This window comes from Aspergillus eucalypticola, assembly GCF_003184535.1.
Source record: "Aspergillus eucalypticola CBS 122712 chromosome Unknown BO83scaffold_15, whole genome shotgun sequence".
Lineage (NCBI taxonomy): Eukaryota > Fungi > Ascomycota > Eurotiomycetes > Eurotiales > Aspergillaceae > Aspergillus > Aspergillus eucalypticola.
This window is the reverse complement of record NW_020290289.1, coordinates 558,505-576,941: the sequence shown is the minus strand read 5'-3', so window position 1 is coordinate 576,941 and position 18,437 is coordinate 558,505. Positions and strand designations below refer to the sequence as shown.

The following is an 18,437-nucleotide window of genomic DNA, read 5'->3' as shown; positions in this document are numbered from 1 at the left end:
GGCTCGGAAGGTAGACGGACCGCAGCATATCCCGAGTTGGAAATTGGCCAGTCGAACGTTTAGCAAAAGTATGAAATCATAGAGCTTGTTTTCTACCTTCGCGTTCGTCTGGTTGTCTACGGTCTCCAGTCACACTGTAGACAATTTAAGCCGATTCAAATATTGATAGAGTAGATAGATATTCCCAGTTGGCGGTAAATATCATTCACCTGACACCTGAATGTTTAAATGACTGCGTTTCAATCAGAAAAGTGTCTATCATCCGCCCCAGAGCAAGGGCCAGACGTCACTCTGTCCGAATAGAAACCGTCCTTGACAGCCTCAAATCCCTCAAACTCGCCCCAGCACTGAAAATATATTCTCCCCCCTTAACAGCCTATTGTTGCGCCTCCACATCCCAAAAATGACACATCCCGTCTGCGGATCGGGAACGTCACCGTCGACTTCTCCCTGCGAGCCAGCTCCACCCGCTCGAAGCCTCGAAGCTGGCACACAGGCTGCTTCGCACTCTCGGAATACGATAGGTACAATTGCGGAATCTCGCCCTGCCACCGGTGTTCGTGACGCTGACGGTGACGTTCGCGATAACGTCCCATAAGTCCACTGATCAACCGACAGACTTCTTTCCTGAAGTAGACGGAAAGGGCTTCGATAGATGAGACATCCAGATCGGCGTATGTCAAGTTAGTGTATGATAGACCATACCCAGATTCGTACCGGGGAGTGACGTTGTAAGCGTCGAAGTAGCGGTAGTCGAAGTACACGCCTGCGGCAATTAGGATCCACACTAGAGATTAAAATAAAGGAAATGAGACCGGAACTAACCTTCTGTGAAGTCGCACTCCTTGGTATCACAAACTTCAACGTTATAATCTGACTCATTCTTGCAATCGTATAAGTCAATCTCGCACTCAGATTCACCTCACCATATGATACATCCAAGATGGAGTTCCCCGACTCCTGACCTAGAAGAGACGAATACAGCACGGCAGTGACGTTCTCATGCTCAATCCATTAATCGACCAGCCGCGGACCCATGGTATTAATCACCACAATTGTGTTGTTGCAATTATCCGCCACCGTCTTGACCATCTGATTCTGGTCCGCGTTGTACAGTACTGTACGATCGGCGCCTTCGCCCGCTAGGGCATTGAGAAACACCAGGCACACATCGGAGTCCTGAGCGTATTTGACATGACCGGGGACGACTCCTGTCCCGGCACCCAGAGCGGAGGTCTCACTAGACGTGTACGTGTCGTTGAGAATCCAGCATAGCATTGTTCCTTCCCTCAGAGCCCGGAAGGCCAATGCAGTCAGTGGCGTTACTAACAACGGAAATGACGCCTGTCCTGATCCTGTTCCAGTCGCCAGATGTCCATCATATGTCGGGCCCGGCCCCGTGATGGGGTCATACGCATGATATGGACCGGCCATGGCAGCCCCGGCGTTTGAACCAAAGACGCCCATGAGCCGGGGCCTTTGGAGCGGCAACGCGGAGCGTTCATTCTTCAACAAGACAATTGACTTGGATCCAATCTCCCGAATCAATTTGGTATGGTTCGCACGGGGATCCACATAATCGGTTCCCCAAACCGTGGCTGGCTGCTTCCCGTTATCCGGATTGAGCTGGTAATAGGGCTTACTTTGCGAATGACCATGTCGTTCAACCGCTGCATAGACAACGACTCGTCCTTCAACATTGCAGTGATGGCAGTTTCGCTCCAATACGTCGATGACCCGTAACCAAACCCTCCTGCAGCGGAGGCGAGTCCCGCATGCTGGGCACTGACATCCGGCTAAAGCCCCGGAAAGCCCAACTCACCCTTAAGATGTCTCATCAACAGACTATAGTTCTCACAGCTGTTGGTTCCATTAACTTTATTCATGGCGCACATCACAGACCCAAGACCGCTCTTGACCGCGTCATAGAACGGCCAGAGGTACAGCTCATGGAGGGTTTTATCATCTGTGTTGGCGGAGTATGGACCCAGGAAATTCCGTTTCTCGCTTTCAGACATGGAATCGTATCCGGCGATGTTATTATTTGTGCGGTTTGTTTCATGCTCGTTAGAAGGAAGTGCTACATATTCTCGATCAGTTGCTCCAGGAATGAATGACACGCGGTGATGGAAACTCACCTTCGCCTGTGAAACCACACCCTCCTTCGCATGCGCCTTGACAGTCTCCGCCGTGACAATGCCATACAAGAAAGGGTCCGGACCGAACGTCTCGCCTGCGCGGCCTCCCCATGCGGTCCGGCCGAGAGGCTGCGAGGTGGGACCGCAGACGACTTGGACGCCCTTCTGATAGAACTCCCGTGCGACGGCGCGAGCCTGTGCGGTAACGGCGTCCTTGTCCCATGTCATGGATAGTGCGGAAGATTGGCTGAAGGCAGAGACGTAGTAGTATTCCAGCAGGCCCATGGAGCCGTCGTTGAAATCCATCCCGAGGAAGGTCTCCCCAACGACAGTAGCGCCCCCACCCGTCACGATGGAGACCTTCTGTGTGGTGTTTAGTTTGGCGACGAATTTGGACGCTCGTTCGTAGGCGGCTTCCAGGTTCCAAGATCAACTGAACTTGTGTAAAGGGATGGTAGTAGAAGGGTATAAGGGGGACGTACCGCCATTGTGACCAAGAATGCCTACGAACGAGGTGTTCCCAGAGGCAAGAGCATGGCTGATAAACGCCAACACGGCCAAAGTATGACCCTTCATAGTGGAATATGGCGGGATGTAGTGGGATGTGAAACTTCAGGACTGGACGAGACCGAGAGCATTCTTATAGATAAAAGGGTCTTGCGTCTACATTCGCCGTGACATGTCGCGGACCCATGCTGACGAGTGCGCAGGCTCTAGACCCGTGTCAGTGTGTGTTTGTGAATATTTCAATCTGATCCATCGCGTCGAATGTCACGGCAATGTACAGGAGGCTATCTGCAGATGTCAAACACCCCTAGGTCCTCATTTAGTTCCCCCATCCTCTCTAGATACGGATTCTTATGAATTCTGCACGCTAGACTGTGATGTAAGCGCGTCTATTTTTTTTTTTTTTAGGCGGAGCAGTGGTGAGTGCCATGAATACAGAGGTGAAGACGTGGACGGTTTCGACCGCATCCAGGGGGACCCGGTTCATGTAGTCTCAACTGGCTTAATATGTCATCTATGATGTCGATCGCGAGACTTCTTGGCGGAGGGCCGCGTAGGTTACCAAGGCGCATTCTTCAGGCACGACTGTTTCAGCCACGCAGACTTCTAGAAAATAGCAAGAGTTGACCGGCCTCAGTTGTAACATAGTGGGTTCAAGACGCCTAAAGATGGTACCGAAGTGGGGACGGTGGAGTAAGTAACCTTATCATCTTCAGTAGATCAGTGCTTGGCTGCCGAAATCGTGCAAGTTTAATCATTCATCACGATCACGTAATCGGAGCAAGGCAGTGAGGGTTCAACATAATAGAACGGCCGGCGAATATTGGTTCTGTGCAAACTGTGACTGTGTCAGTCAAGGTTAAAAAACATTAAAGTAATGATTTCTTTCCCACGCCTTGACTTATATCGGTTTCCTCTCGGTACGAGCAGTCACAACGTGGATAAGACGGAACACAACAAGGATACGACAAAAGCGGAGATGCTGAGTCCTCACTGTACTGAGGATGCGGTAGCTGATTCTTATCGCTACTCTGGAAGATATGTTATCGTGACCAGGTAGTCTGGACGATGCAGGAGGCAGCTCCCGATATGTCAAACTCATCACTGAGAAAGGAAACTTACTGATTATAGGTGTCGGAACTCGTATCTCTGGAATTGATCTGCTGTGGTTCAATACTATATATATCCCTAGTCATTGTATAGAACAGCAGAAGAGATTGACAGTGTCTCCTACACTATCTGAGAAACGAGCAGCGGTGACGTGTCCTACGAAAACAAGCGAACCTCCTTGTGAGCGGTTATCCATGTCATTGCTTTGCCCATCAAACCTCTCAGGTCAGTGCTATGGCTCATTAACTAGCACGACTATATACTATAGTCTGTTCTACAGACCAGTGGGTGATTCGCAAGTGAGATATATGTTTTGTCTACGGAGTTGTATATCTCTGAGGATTGGGCTCAATATATACTCCAGCAAGAAATTTGTCACACGTGAAGTGCACTCTAATCGCATTGATCTGGACAACCAAGTGCAGCTTACCAATCACAAAGGTAATATAAACTCAAACTACCATTCCTTTCTGAAAGTACCAAAATCAACACCTACTCTATCTACTCCTGTTCCGGGCATTCTTATCCTCCTTATGCCCCCCCAACAACCCTTCCAGGCATTCACATTCTCACCCCACAATCACCGCTTCGCCATCCCACACTTCGTCAAACACTCCTCCACCTTAATCGCCATATCCGATGGGATGGCTTTCCGAATTTTCTCAATATCATCCCCGGTAATACTCTGCCCAAAGGTCCGTGCAATGACCCCATCACTGAGGGAGAACAGTTGCTCCGCCACCAAGCTCACAGCGAATTCATCAGATGTAAACGCAGCGGTGAAGTTCGCTGGCTCGCAGTCCGGGTTCACTTGCGTGTGGAATGAACCTGCCGGGTAGATGGTCACTTGACCGGGGCGCAGGTTCGTCCGGATAACCCGCTGGCTGTTGTTACTATCAAGAACTCCAGCTTGAGGAACCATTTCGGAGAGAATATGGCCGGAATTTAATGCAAATAGTTCAGTGGCGCGGGGGTGGAGGTGGAGGAAGCTCATGCTACATGCTATTTGAGGATTAGTTTTGGACTTTTTGTTTGATTGCAATCTGATGTACTGATGTCTTACCTGGAAGTTGTGACATGCTAATAGCGGCGCCGACATCGACGAGTGCTGGCCAGTTCTGGCTTGTGGCTACTGGGATTTGTTCTATGTCGGTGAAATTGAAGACAAAGTCGGAGTCATTAGGGAGCAGTTTGTAGCGCTCGATGGCCCTTGTATGATCATTAAAGTCAGATGATTGAAAGTTCGGAATTTGGATTAGGGCAGCGGTCTTACGTATCGGCAAGGCGAAGTTGAGCCGTCAAGCTGAGGTCGGAATTTGAGCGCTTGGCTACCGGGTGCGGTACTGCTCTCGCCTGGAGGACCAGAGCGAGTATGATCGTAAGACCGAAGTATAGAGAGAAAGAGAAAATCATTATGATGTCGTGGTGATTTTGAGCTTCGTGTTCAATGTCTCAGGAATAGGGTTGTAGAGCTGATAGGTGGTGAAGTTGTTGGATGAGGAAGTTGGAATTTCATACAATCACGCAGGCTGTCTCTGAGATTTATATATTCATGGAAGGTCAGGAGGCTTTTCATACGTTTTCTGCTACCACATACAAAGCCAAGTCCTAATCTTACACCATTTGATTCCCCAGAGTATCGATTCCAAATCTACACATCACAGCCACTGGTCTCCGAACCATACAAAGTTGTCGCCAAGCTCTCTGTTGGTTGGGCACGGCCACCCCGGCGTATTAGTAATACGCCGCATATTCCATCCATCAATATAACCATCACCTCGTGTTCATGCAGGGTCTTATGCGGAGAGGCGAAGTTCCCGCTGGAGGCCATGCACCTTGTACACTCACTGCCCAACTTTCTTGGCGAAGTCATTCCAGGGCCCGACTCATTGTCTTCACGGCTGCTCGAATACTGAATAACTCTAATTTCACGGTTAATTACATCGAGCAGAGCCTCACGCTAGACTACCCGCCATGACAAATACTACTAGACTGATGTTCTGCACGGGCAACTTCTCCATTTATGAGGCTGAGTAAACTCAATCTTGCCTTGAGGACTCTTTACTAATACGCCCCAACCGCCCTTCTGCGAAGAACCCCGACTTCTGGTCCAACATTGTAGCTTAGCGTGCCGTCGGCAATATGGCCATTAATAAAACGCTCTCAGATCTCCAAGCGACCGGATATAGGTTGCGCAAGTCACATGAAAAGTCCCGCAATGGCTGTATCAGGTGCAAGCAGTTACGCAAAAAGGTATTACACAATGCATATGCTGTGATTACTTCCTGCATACTTCAGACCTTTGGATCTGATCGTATCACCAGTGCGATGAAGCCAGACCGAAATGCTCGCGATGCACCAGACTGTCGTATACATGTCAATATCAACACCATCCGAGTGCCAGCGGATCGGACACAGAGCTGGGGGGTTTCCCAAACTCCGAGATTGAATTCGCAGGATCCGAGTCAATAACAGGGCGTCTTCCGGGCCCCATACCTTCATCCACTGGCCAACTTCCTCTTTCGCCACAATCGAATTGCGAGGAGGATATCCTCAACTTGGATTTGCCCTCCCCGGATCCTCTCAATGCGACAGAGCTCAGTCTCTTAGCCCACTATCTTTCGCACACCAGCCAAACCATCCCGTTCGACTCCCTCGATCTCCACGCTCTATCGGTCGGGGTACCTAATCTCGCCTTCAAATGCAAGGCAGTCATGTCATCCCTGCTAAGCCTGGCGGCAGCATGCAAATGCCACGACATGGCACATGAACACACTCGAAAGCCCCTTGATAACCAAACCCTAACAGAAATTCAAGACCTCTTTGCGTTAGCCGAGCGCCATCATGCGGCATCCCTCCGCCACATCCAAACAACTATGCAAAAAGCCCGGGGCTACGATAACGTCCTCGCCAATGCGGCGTTGATGGTCCTGTACGCCTCGGCTAGTCACTCCATTCGCGTTCATTTAGCAGCCACAGCTAAAGTACATGGGCAACGGCTCCCAACCGAGCTATTACCGCAACATTCACAATGGATTACGTTCACACGCGCAGCACATACCGCATCTAGCGCTATACTCAATGATATTGTCAACGCGACTGCTGCTGGCAGTATGGTGAATACGGGACCAGAGTCCCATCCGACAATATCAAGCCCTCTATCACCGCAAGACGGTCCATCTCCAACAACGAAGCGCTTATTTCTCCCGCTCGTGGCATCCACCCGTGATCGTGCTCTAAGAAGCCTCCGTAGAAGAGCAGAACGCACAACTGCTGTGCTGCTGCAAGCTCCTGCATCATGTAGTGCGATCGACCAACGACGGGTCCATGCATTACTCGAAACCATAAGTGTCCTGGAGAGCTGCGCATTGGCAGCGCTATCGCCGCGCGCAAGTGACAATGGGAAGATAGTGTCTGCGACGTCTCCGAATACTCAACATACAGCAGGGGTTGAGAGTTCCCGTGCTGTCTCACCATGGGTGGCTCGATACATGATAAGTGTTACGTCTATGGAGGCGCCGCAGATCCTTAGGAGGATTATCATGTCTTTTCTCAATAAAGCTCCGACCGAATTTCTCAAAATCGTGCAATCGGTTTTGGACTCTCCTACCGCAGAAGCTAGGAATAAAAGTACAACAATACCGGGGTCACCTACAAGCAGGCAGCTATTAGTTCTCACTCCGATACATGTCCTGACTATGGACATCTTCGCTCATTGGCTGGTCCTGGTCATGTTATTAGATGGGGTGTGGTGGATCAGGGATATTGGACAGTGGGAGCTCAGCCAGGTCATTTCTATGATGAAGACACATAATGCCATTTCCCAGTTGGCTGAAACTAACGAAACGTGGTGGCCGGAAAGTATGTACCTAGTCAAGCGAGAGCTTACGCCAGATTCCTAGTAATGGTAGGTGTTGGGTTCCAGGGAATGTGTGAAAATGGTATTAAATAAGTAGAGCTATTATATATTTGCTGCACCAGTATTGCAAACTAAATACAAAGCGTTAACCCATATACATGGTAAATAATGAAAGTTGGGTTGTCGTCATGCCCGACGGAGGCGTGCGTCTGGCCTATATGCATATCAGATGCGACGAGGCACAACGTTTATCTTCCATAAGTGAACGTTTTATAGACATGGTAAGATACATCTGATATTAAGATCAATTGAAGGTATGATAAAAAGGTGTATCTTATCTGGAAATATTACACTGCAAACAATCCTTATATCGTGGTCGCTGAACGGTCAGGTCGAGACAAATCTATCCCAATGACTAGGACCACTCCACAAATCGGACCCTAGTCAGCCATGCACCATCTGGTCCATTAGGCTTCGAGAGCAGAACAACCTGGCGAGTACTTCGAAGATCCTCTGGATGCGAACACGAAGGAACTGTTTCATAGATACGATCCCTATCCTCCGGGATCCTTTCTTGTACGTCCAGCGATGACAGATTCGCTTCTTCCAGATCGATCACCAGTTGGGCAATTTTCACTATGATACGTTGGTCCCATAGGCCCTCTTGTTTGGTACACCGACTCATCTGTCGGATAGCCTCGCGACGGATAATCGGGTCACGGCACCTGATTGCTGTGTAGTACAGTCCTGTGACGATACGTATTTCGAATGTGAAAATATCCGGGCCGCATTTCGTGGACTTGCGCTCAGTGACATCGTCAATATCAATAAGTTGGCCGGCACAGTGAACAAGCTCCGCGAAGGCAGAGTTATAGTTATCGAAGATGGTTTCCTGTCTGGCCAGACATGTTTCCGTCCATATCCATGAGACGAGATATAATGTACGCAAGAGCAACAGTTCTCGCCGATTGACCTTCCGGGAGTTTTCTGCATCCTTTGCATAGCTTTTAAAGGCGCTTTCCCACGTTCTGTAGTCCTTCCTGAGCTCTTCCTGTTGGGGCTTCAAGTGTGTGCGATCTGTGCGTTCATATCCTGCAGAACGGACGAACATGAGTGTCCTGTTCATGAGCTTATAGAGCGCGTGTTGAGCCCAGTAAGTGTCTGACCAAACGGGCCTTCCATCTGAGCATTTCACCTGGGGATAAGTGGGCTTGATATCCAAGGCAACCATTGGCCGTCCGTTCATTGCAAGCTGGATATTCAGTCGAAGGCTTAGATTCCACAACTCTAGATAAGTCGCGCCTACTTTACTACCCAGAGGCTGCAGTTTCCCTATGACGCTCTGAACTATCTTCAGGCCAGCTTCAAGGTGGTCGAGGGCTTGCTTGTGATTACCATTCAACATCTCCAAGCATACAAAAAGGAAGCATGTGATGACCAGGAGATCGATTCTAGGGTTTTGCGAAACAAGATATGTCCTCAAATGTCGAATGGCCTCGTTATAATGCAATATAATGAAGCGGTCATTAGCGGCTCGATGCTCCGGAGTGGATGATGGATTCCGCTGTAGCACCAGCGCCCGCTCATGAGCCGCGCTTACTGCCGCCGTGGCATGCCTGACGACCGGCTCGCATTCGCTCAGTTGGGGAAGATGGAGCATCCAGAGATCAGACTCAAATACCCCGGATAGAGCGCGGGCCGTCTGTGAGCAGAAGAAGTACAAATAGTGCCGCTCCTTTTGCGTTCCTGGTCGAAGGACCATACGATGGTCGACGGTCATCATTGGCTTACTGGAGACGACAGGCTGGTGTTTGTTCCCTGGGCGTGATTCACTATATCCATCGCACTTTCTCCCTGTACGCTTGCACTGGTAGCATTCTGGCTTTTGTTCATCGCATTTGACATGTCGAATTCTGGATGATGAGCTGGTTAGTCGGCCGATCTTTTTTAGGCGCCCAAGGCTCCGGCTTGTACCTGCAAGTGAGACACCCTGTCCTTGATCTTGGTCCGGATGCTCTTCTTCGCTTGGCCATCATGGAATACGAGGTTTACACAGGAGTATCTTTTGCCAAGCCAAAGGTACATCGAAGGACAATGAAAGCTTATCAGGTAGCAGGGATCCAAGCAACCCATGGCTCACAGCCTCGCTAGTCAATTATCAGCCTGGTCATCGTCATCACCCCGCCTGCCGTTCTGGGCTAAGCTGCGTACTGCCAGCAGAATGACACACCGCCTGCTCTCACAAGTCTGCCTGAGGCTGTTATCATTGCTCTTGAAGCTAGATCAAATGGCAGTACAACAGGAGCCAGTAATTCTTGCTAGAGTCAGATCTGACTCACAAATATCGTCCAATCTCGTGGATAAGATGACCATTGCATCCGGAAGACCCACAACAACGTCATTCCAACAGGTGAGTGGGTTAGGTTCTCAAATGGAGACCAAAGATCTGCGTTTGACTGGAAGGAGCCCGAGTCGCTTGTGAATGAAAGATGACATTGAGCATGTCCTTTGTCATCGCGCAATAATAGACTACCAATTGTCTAAAGCATAGTCATTTGGGCAGTTGTCTAACAAGCTTTGAAAGTAAGTAACAGCTATGCCGGAGTTCTGATTACGTTATTTTACGTAATCACAGACGAGGAAGACTGCACCTGTTGGAAGATACAGTACACCAACACATCCTAGTATCCAGGTGTACACTCAGTATAAACTTGGGTGTATATGGGCTTTAATAGGGCACTCGTTAACTCAAAGGGCATCATAGTCTTATGGTTGTTTCGCGATAGATTCGTCTAAGCATGTCTTGAGAAAAAGAGGGCGGCCGACCTAGGAGTTAGATTTGTCATCAAACCAGTTCACCTGACTCAGCAAGCCTCCGGACGATCCCAACCTGCCATTTACCAAAGGCAACCCAACAGAGTATATCCAAGGACAGGTATCACATCGCTCATCTAAGGTCATGGCCATGAGAAAACCGCGTACGGGACGTCTTGCACGTGCTGCAGAAGATGAAAGACATTCCGTTCGCTCATCCCTAGTAAACTCCTCAAGGACCAATCCGACAAGGACTGGCCGTCAGGGGGTAACACAGCAAAGTATCAACCAGCCTGACGAACCGCTCTTGCCAAGATTGAAGTCATGGTCCGACACCCTTGCAGTGGTTGAAGAGCAATCCCTTCAAACCCAGGTACAAAAATACAAAGAATGGAAACGTGAGTGCATTCCTTCTCGTCTATTATCTCCTGGTGTTCCCCCTTGTGCTCACTTATGTCCCACAGGAAATGGATCAGCGCACGAAGATTACTGCCGCGTTTGTCAAGCGCACGGGGGAAGACTTGAGTCTTGTTCAACCTGCCGGCTCGCGTTCCATGCCGATTGTATTCCAGCAGGTTGGCTGCGTGATTCCCAAGATTCACTTTTTTGTCCAATCTGCGTCCGTCGCGGTTGGCATGCCACTCCTCCTCTATTGTCACCACCCGCTTCACCATCGCCGGAAGAACGGAATGGACCAACACCTGCTACAGCTCCGACTACGTCAGCACCTCACCCCGACACAAATTACCCATCCAATACATATCCTCATAGTAGCGCCTCGGACGGGCCCTTGGGCGTCTGTTCAATACAACAAGCTCCAACGGGTGATAGACATGATGTACCAGCGAGTGGCCCTACTGCTCCCAAACGACTGTATGAACTCCTTGGGAATGATGATGAAGCTACAGAAGGAAATGGGACATCTCAACGACCGCGACGTCAGCGCATGTCTCGTTATACGAACCTGCCAACGGAAGTAGATACAGCCCTGTCAGTTTTATACCGAGAGCTCGAGTCGAACGAATCTCTTAGGAGGGAAGTAGAGGAACTTCGCAGCGAGAATACCAAATGTAATCAAACTATCAGAATCCGCGATCTTAGTATCATCGCCTTACGCAGAGAACTGGACTATCGGCGGTCTTCAGATCAGATGGAAACACTGCGAGCGACGGCGACTCAACTCGAGAATGCAAAGAAGGAAATTCAGGAGCTACGGGCGAGGAACGAAGCCCTGAGTGCGCAACTACAAAGTTCGAGAGATGAGACAGCGGAAGCTCAGGCTCTCGTGCGAGATTGGAAGGCTAAGCTTTCACAACTCATTGGAGATTGAACTTTCTTTTCTTGCATCAAGTAACTAGCGCTCTAATCCATGATACCAAATCAAATAGTGTTATTTATTTCTTACTTCACTCCTTATCTACTTCCACATATAGCCACATTCATATTGCCACTCTTTCAGATACTGTCGAGATCTGCAGATCTACTTGCATCGTTGATCCGACATGACGAAAGAAAGAATCCCACATTCTCAACTAACCCCCCAACCAGAGCCAAGAATGCATCGCATTCACTTCCGACACTCACCCAACTGCCCACCCACATAGATCTTCACGCCTTCACATCCAATCCCCACCCAACCTTAGCCACCCGCGCCGCCGCAACCGCACACGCACCCAGCAGAATGCTGACACCCGCGAAAATCTGAGCCGCCATATACCTACCTCCATCAGTAGCGATCAACGCCCCTTGAATAGCTGGCCCAGTTAGCGTCGCAAATCCCACAATACTCATGATCATTCCCAGCCTTGTACCAGTGCGATTGAGATCCGGCGTCATGGTCGTTGCCGTGGCGGGAATGAGTGATTGCGCGGCCCCGCCCACAATCCCATACACAACAGCAAATGCATACAGCCCTGCAACAGTACTAACAGCTATCCAGCAGAATATCAAAACAGCACATGAAATACTGATGGGGATCAAGAGGTTCAATCGCCCTGTCCATCGATCACCAATAATACCCGGCGCGATACGTCCAACGATACCAACTCCATTCAACACGAGGATGAGATTCTGTGTATCCTCGACGCCGAGACGGTCTCGCGCAAAGGTGCCGAGGTAGAACCAGGCGAAATACAAGCCCCAGAAGTTGAAAAAATAGGCTAGCGTGAAGAAGATGAAAGGTGGTTCAGCGAATGCGCCGATCTCGATAAGAGGGCCGGTTGTCCGAGGGGGAAGACGGGGTTTGAAGAAAACAAGACCGAAGATCTGAGTAATCAGCATGAGAAGCCCTGCTGCACGTATTGTCCAACCAAATCCTATTTGATGGTTATATAGCAATTGGTTGATGAGGACAGGGTATATCAGACCCCCTGTTGCTGCACCAGAAGCTGCCAAGCCCACTGCGAAGGCTCGATTCTTCATGAAGTAGGCGGACATGACCGAAAGTCCGGGGTTGAATGTAAGTCCATTGCCGAGACCCATGCATACCGCCTGAGCGAGAAATATCTGCCAGTAGGTTTTGCACACAGAGAGCGTGAAGAGCCCCACGAGCTGAAGGAGGACCCCGAGTGGGTACATGATTCTGAAGTAGCCGGCATCTGTTGCGCGTCCGGTAAGGGCGCTCATGAAGAACAGGAGCGATACCTGAACGCTGCCGATCCAGGCGATGGACGATGCTGACTGCGGTAAGGTTTTGGTATATAACTGTTCGAAGACGGAGAAGCTGGTTGTAATTCCCCAGGAGTTAAAGAATACGAAGTGCATGCACACGACTTGGGTCCAGGCTTGGAGTCCTCCATCTGGTGGTGGTGGAGGTACGTGTTCTGAGCCATTGCTGGGTTTTCGACGAGATAGGAAGCTGTGTAGCTTCTCTGTCGTAGTTGTATGCATTGTGGACTTGGGAAAGCAATTTGGTGGGCGGAGATGTGTAAGCAGATGGTTAGAGGGTCTCAGAACAGGAGGGCTCAGGTAGGGGGTTATGAGAAGTGGAGAGGCTTTTCCTTCAGCCCAAATGATCAGGCCAGGGTCATGGGGGTCATGGCTGTAGGGTAAAGTAGGCCGACTTCCAATGACCCATAGACGACGCGAAAACCTACATGGGTACTACTAATATGTAAGATTTGTCACGTATGATTGCCGATGCACTTGCCGTTGTGGTTATGGGGGCCGGGTAAGAGCGTCAATTACAGTGTCGATCAGGCTGGAATGTGAGAGCTTACGCACTTTATCTTTGTTCTTAATGGTTCCCTTCGTTGAAAGAATTTCATGTTTATAATCATTTAGACTCGTAAAATGGCCTGTGATAAGGCACTGCTGACCGCTCCCTTTTTCGAAGACAAGCTGTCCAGAACCATCTTAAACAGGCCAGTAGCATATGTGTACTGCTTAGGCAATACTGCGGCTCAAATGCAAGTAAGTCGTGGTAGAAGACCTATTTGTACATAGGATATAGCAGTTCTACATAAAACCAAGAATCACGAAGAGCCGATTCTCAATATCTGTGCGACTATTAGGAACGGTTCTGGCTTCGATACTCTCATCGACAGCCGACAGCTAGTGTGTAATATAACAGCGCTGTGGCCCGCGCCGTTCTATAGAGATAGTCCCATACAAAAGGCTATACATTTCCGTGATCGGGCCCATCAAATCGAGCATTATATTAAATCTGCTCTCCTCACCTCTCGACAAAGCCGGCTGCAGCATGTATCACCCGAGAACTAGGAGAAGTACCGTACTATGTAATATCGAACTTGATGGCTAATCATCCTGCGCGTTGAAAGTCATGTGACAAGCACAGTTCCTGCTGACAAATTTGAGGTGCGCTCGGCAATCCATTCCAGCATAGTTAGCACCTTTTTTTCCAGCTTGAACGGGAGAAAGGCTGTTTCATAGGACACGTGCTTAGAATTATTCTTGCAGAATATAATATTCGATCAATGCAAAAGCCAACCTCCTAGTCAAGTAAATAAAGGCAGTCGTTTTGTAGAAAGCGCCTGAAATCTACGAGTTAGTCTCCCCAGTCGACACCTACTTGCTTACCAATCACCCGCAAAAGCAAGGGACTGTAACGATGACCAAACATTAGAGTTATCAACCGCGGTTGCAATCAAGCCGATATTATACTTCGAATTGTATAATGTTCGCACTATTCTGCACTCCAATATGCTGGTAACTCCTCAACATGGTATGTGACGCGCAACAGTATTCTAGTTATCTTTCAAGAACCTGGTCCCTTCAGCTATAGCCTAGTTACTCAGACAATCGACCCGCTTCCTTCATCGCCGCCCTAAATTCATCTTTCATTTTCTGAGCAAAATTATCATTCGTCAAAACATCCAGAGTAATGAGCGCGTTGGCCTTTCCAGCCCGAAGCGCCTCTGTATGCGCAACATCACCTTTGGCAGACTCGAGGAAACCAATGGAGTGTGGAAGATCGGGTGCTTCAATGTCGAAGAAAGCCTGGATACCGGGGCAGATGTACGAGCAGCTTCCGAAGTCGCTATATAGTAGTTAGCTTCCGCTGGACATGCCAAAGGGAGGAAGGAAAGACTGACGAGCTTCCTGCCGAGTCATGCACTGTTCTGGCTTCCTTTAGAGGAACCATCTGCTCCGGTTGTAAGCCTAGATGCTGCAGCATATATTGCCTGTATTGCTCTGCGAGAGTATCGTTTGTCACCACGTCCTCGTAGAGTGCAAACCTGCCACAGTTAGTATCACGATCACTAATAGCACACCAAAGTAGAATTACGAATGTGAAAAGAAAGAAAACTCACCACTCCATCTCCACCCTACATCCCGTCGCCCCCGCCGCGCCATGAAACACCCCCTCAACCCTCTCCCTCAACGCCTCGACCTCTTTAACCGTCTTAGCCCGAACACTAAACACCCCCTCCGCATAATCTGGGATCAAATTCGCCACCTTTCCCGCCTCCAGGATACACCCCTGAATACTCTCACTTTTCTGAATATGCTGTCTCAACAACGCAATCCCATTATACGCCTGCACAATCGCATCGCACGCATTTATTCCTGTCCACGGGCCCGCCGCCGCATGCGCAGACCTTCCATAGAACTTGGCGCGCAGTTTCCATGACGCCTTGGTGCAGCATACCGGGGTACTGAAGTCTGCCATGCCGTGTGTCATAACGCAGGAGTCGAAGCCCTTCCATGCGCCGTTTTGTGCCATCAGCCATTTCCCGCCTTGGGATTCTTCCGCCGGGGTGCCCATTACGACGACGGTGCCGGGTAGGTTGTGCGTTTTGATCATGTGTTCAATGGCGACGGCGGAGGCGAGGGCCGAGGTTGCGATTAGGTTGTGGCCGCAAGCGTGGCCGATGTTGGGGAGGGCGTCTATGGGGGGTGGGGTAGGTGGTTAGTCTGTGTTGTCGTTGAGGGTAGAGCAGAATAAAGGATATTCAATTAAGGGTGTACCATATTCTGCATTAAAGCACACAGTTCGACCGCCTCCTTTGACAGAGTATCGTGCCTCAAAGGCAGTTTCGATCCCGTAGACTCCCCGTTGGACGGTCCAGCCGCGGTTTTCGAGCCAGTCAGAGAGTAGTTTACTTGCTTTGACTTCTTGGAAAGCAATCTCGGGGTTATTGAAAATCTAGTCGTTGGTAACCGTCAACTTTGTTCGGATTGAATCGTAAGGTGGAGTAGTGACCTCGAGATTCAGCGTGCGTAGCTCCTCGCTGGCATCGTCGATGATCTTGCCTATTTCGTTGATCACCTCAGTTGATTGCATAGGGTAATCGTGTATCTGTTGAGCCATTGTTGTTAAGAATTGCACGTATTTTCCTTCCGAATATATTGCAGTGTAATAGGTCGTCTAAAGGCTGTTGGTTAACTTTATACCTGCATCATCGCGAGCGGGGAATTGCGGGGAAGCCAGCGGAAAGCCAAGGCGATAAGACCGATACAGCCTGATAACCGCGTGGCTTAGTTATCTGATGGATGGCCAGATAACAAAGCGGGCCGAATGCCGATGGTTCCGCTATCATCAGCAGACAGCTATCAACATGACAGCTGGCCAGATTGAGTGAATATTCGAATATTTCTGGATATCAGTAGACGCTTGTCCGAAAACAGTCATATATCATCGCTAAATTTCAGAATCGTTGTCGGTTCAGATTATGCCGTTTTCTATCAAGTAAGCAATGGGAAAGGACGATGTAGCTACCATGTCTTATGGAACGTGAACCATTTTCCTTCTAAACCCCGTCTCTGCTCTCCAGCTGTTTTCAGAAGTATAGCAACTTTTCGGTCAGAGACATCTTTACATTGCATCTTTGTCACCCGATGATCGGCACACACCCATGGTCCCTCACTGCACGACCCCGGCGGGGAAGTTTGACATGCTGTCCTTTCGAGTCCAGTAAGCGTCTCCCCAAGTCTCAGGGCTAACATTGTTCCGCACATGCCTTCGCGACGTGGGTAAATTCTCATGAGTTCCAACGCCCGTTCTCGTATTGTCGGTTCACGGCAACGGACCCCGATAAGGAACAGGGTCTCTGTCACTGTACTCTCTACACTGAAGTGCCGTTTTGTTGGTTTCGAACCTGTATCGGTATTTTCCGTTGAGGAATCGTTCAAGCATTCGAGAATTCTGCTTGCTAGATCAAGCATCTGCGCGTAATCCTCGATAAACTCGTCGTGGGCCAGCTCACCCTTCGATGGGTCTAAAAAGAGCATCACTTTGGCGTAAGAACGGCGTAGGTAGAGAACGTTCGCGGCTGTGGTACCCCTTTCATGGGGTGAGCCAGCAAGATATGTTTCTAAATTAGAATTCCATTGACGAAACTCATGAAGACAATCTTCCTTCTTCGCAAGCGCTTCAGGTGCAGACATATCAATGCCGCTTGTTAAAAGCTTCAATGCGTTGTTGTTGACCTTGACCTCCAGGGAGACGTGTGCTTCATCGAGGGACGTAAAGCACCTTTCAAAGGCAGGTACTTTGAATTGGGTTGTCCAAGGCACTGGGAATCCTTGAACTAGAAAGATCTGGCGGACCTGACTGTCGAGTTGGGCTAGAAGAAGTATCACGGAAGCTATAGCCTCGGGTGCATGGGAATGGGTCTGGAAGTCTCTATTCCACTGCTGACATAAAACCATAGCGCTGGCAACATGTGCCATAGCCTGGGAATGAAAACCCTGCAAGCTTAGTAGGCAGATAAATATCACACACGTTGCTAAAATGACCATCTTATCGTGTATTGTCAAACGTGGCTTCGACATCAACTCCCGTAAGGACTGTATGGATTTGGTATGTTGCTGTAAGCCAAATCGCACCCTGGCCGTACTACAAGCCCTTGTAATCGCAAGTGGCGCCACATCTTCCAGGAAGTCTCTATGCAAGGAAGCCAGCGCGGTAATAGCATGCCAGAGGGCCGGATAGGAGTAAGAAACCTGCAGCAAGGTGTATGACCAAAATCCCGTGTTGAAGAAACCAGTCAAGATAGGAGCAGAAACTACTTGAAAGTAGTGAAAATGTTCATGGTCTATTGGCTTATCGCCAATAAAGCTCCACGCCGATGGTACCTGCGGCAGGTCATGTGGCTGGGCTGACTCGGCCTTGAGGCGGGTGATCTGCTTGGCGCGCGGATCCTGGTATCCATCGCATTTCCGACCAGTAGATGTGCATCTCTGACAACTATATTACGAGCGTGTCAATGGATATGGTTCAGGGAATTGAGTCGATCTTACGCACCTCGGCTTGGTTTCGTCGCATTTGACATGCCGGATTCTGTCGAGTCAGTAATTTCACCCACCCGTAAATGGCAAAGGCTGTTATACCTGCAGGTTATGCACCCTGTTCTAGTCCTGGTGACCCATCGCTTCTTTCGTTGCTTACCAGATTGGTTGAGCCGTGAAGCGAGCTCCTGCGGAGATGCTGATGACATTGGGGGCGACGAGAAGAATTTGGGAAGTCCAAATGAGCACAGATTATACACGTCCAGACGAGGCAGCCTGTGGGATGAGGAGCCAAAATGTCAACGGCACAACTCTAG

General features: G+C 49.5%; 9 protein-coding genes across 9 annotated transcripts; 3 read left to right on the top strand and 6 right to left on the bottom strand.

The window, feature by feature from the left end:
- Positions 1-286: 286 nt before the first annotated feature.
- BO83DRAFT_408909 (glycoside hydrolase) lies at positions 287-2,714 on the bottom strand (the record flags this gene model as incomplete). The annotated part of the gene is made up of 9 exons (XM_025534092.1): positions 287-376; positions 411-766; positions 826-858; positions 879-999; positions 1,024-1,602; positions 1,644-1,785; positions 1,819-2,063; positions 2,139-2,551; positions 2,621-2,714. 9 exons carry the CDS (start codon positions 2,712-2,714, stop codon positions 287-289), a joined length of 2,073 nt encoding a protein of 690 aa, XP_025387340.1.
- Positions 2,715-4,335: 1,621 nt separating this feature from the next.
- On the bottom strand, positions 4,336-5,168 carry BO83DRAFT_446938 (germin family protein; the record flags this gene model as incomplete). The annotated part of the gene is made up of 3 exons (XM_025536625.1): positions 4,336-4,757; positions 4,819-4,964; positions 5,029-5,168. 3 exons carry the CDS (start codon positions 5,166-5,168, stop codon positions 4,336-4,338), a joined length of 708 nt encoding a protein of 235 aa, XP_025387339.1.
- A 729-nt stretch (positions 5,169-5,897) lies between these two features.
- Positions 5,898-7,657, top strand: BO83DRAFT_408908 (Zn(II)2Cys6 transcription factor; the record flags this gene model as incomplete). Its single annotated transcript, XM_025534091.1, has 2 exons — positions 5,898-6,008; positions 6,080-7,657. 2 exons carry the CDS (start codon positions 5,898-5,900, stop codon positions 7,655-7,657), a joined length of 1,689 nt encoding a protein of 562 aa, XP_025387338.1.
- A 372-nt stretch (positions 7,658-8,029) lies between these two features.
- Positions 8,030-10,015, bottom strand: BO83DRAFT_408907 (uncharacterized protein; the record flags this gene model as incomplete). Its single annotated transcript, XM_025534090.1, has 2 exons — positions 9,589-10,015; positions 8,030-9,527 (listed from the first exon to the last, which is right to left on the bottom strand). The coding sequence occupies exons 1-2, from the start codon at positions 9,648-9,650 to the stop codon at positions 8,030-8,032; spliced, it is 1,560 nt and encodes a 519-aa protein (XP_025387337.1). The 5' UTR covers positions 9,651-10,015.
- Positions 9,572-10,157, top strand: BO83DRAFT_51781 (uncharacterized protein). Its single transcript, XM_025537410.1, has one exon. The coding sequence runs from the start codon at positions 9,746-9,748 to the stop codon at positions 10,094-10,096; it is 351 nt and encodes a 116-aa protein (XP_025387336.1). The 5' UTR covers positions 9,572-9,745; the 3' UTR covers positions 10,097-10,157.
- A 372-nt stretch (positions 10,158-10,529) lies between these two features.
- On the top strand, positions 10,530-11,788 carry BO83DRAFT_379205 (PHD finger protein). Its single transcript, XM_025531448.1, has 2 exons — positions 10,530-10,826; positions 10,893-11,788. The coding sequence occupies exons 1-2, from the start codon at positions 10,574-10,576 to the stop codon at positions 11,756-11,758; spliced, it is 1,119 nt and encodes a 372-aa protein (XP_025387335.1). The 5' UTR covers positions 10,530-10,573; the 3' UTR covers positions 11,759-11,788.
- Positions 11,789-12,036: 248 nt separating this feature from the next.
- BO83DRAFT_389644 (monocarboxylate permease) lies at positions 12,037-13,317 on the bottom strand (the record flags this gene model as incomplete). Its single annotated transcript, XM_025532816.1, has 1 exon — positions 12,037-13,317. The coding sequence occupies one exon, from the start codon at positions 13,315-13,317 to the stop codon at positions 12,037-12,039; it is 1,281 nt and encodes a 426-aa protein (XP_025387334.1).
- A 1,251-nt stretch (positions 13,318-14,568) lies between these two features.
- On the bottom strand, positions 14,569-16,201 carry BO83DRAFT_362734 (M20 family metallopeptidase; the record flags this gene model as incomplete). The annotated part of the gene is made up of 5 exons (XM_025529538.1): positions 14,569-14,926; positions 14,982-15,125; positions 15,201-15,777; positions 15,859-16,036; positions 16,094-16,201. 5 exons carry the CDS (start codon positions 16,199-16,201, stop codon positions 14,677-14,679), a joined length of 1,257 nt encoding a protein of 418 aa, XP_025387333.1. The 3' UTR covers positions 14,569-14,676.
- A 404-nt stretch (positions 16,202-16,605) lies between these two features.
- BO83DRAFT_362731 (Zn(II)2Cys6 transcription factor) lies at positions 16,606-18,329 on the bottom strand (the record flags this gene model as incomplete). Its single annotated transcript, XM_025529537.1, has 3 exons — positions 16,606-18,079; positions 18,137-18,172; positions 18,223-18,329. The coding sequence occupies 3 exons, from the start codon at positions 18,327-18,329 to the stop codon at positions 16,606-16,608; spliced, it is 1,617 nt and encodes a 538-aa protein (XP_025387332.1).
- Positions 18,330-18,437: the final 108 nt, after the last annotated feature.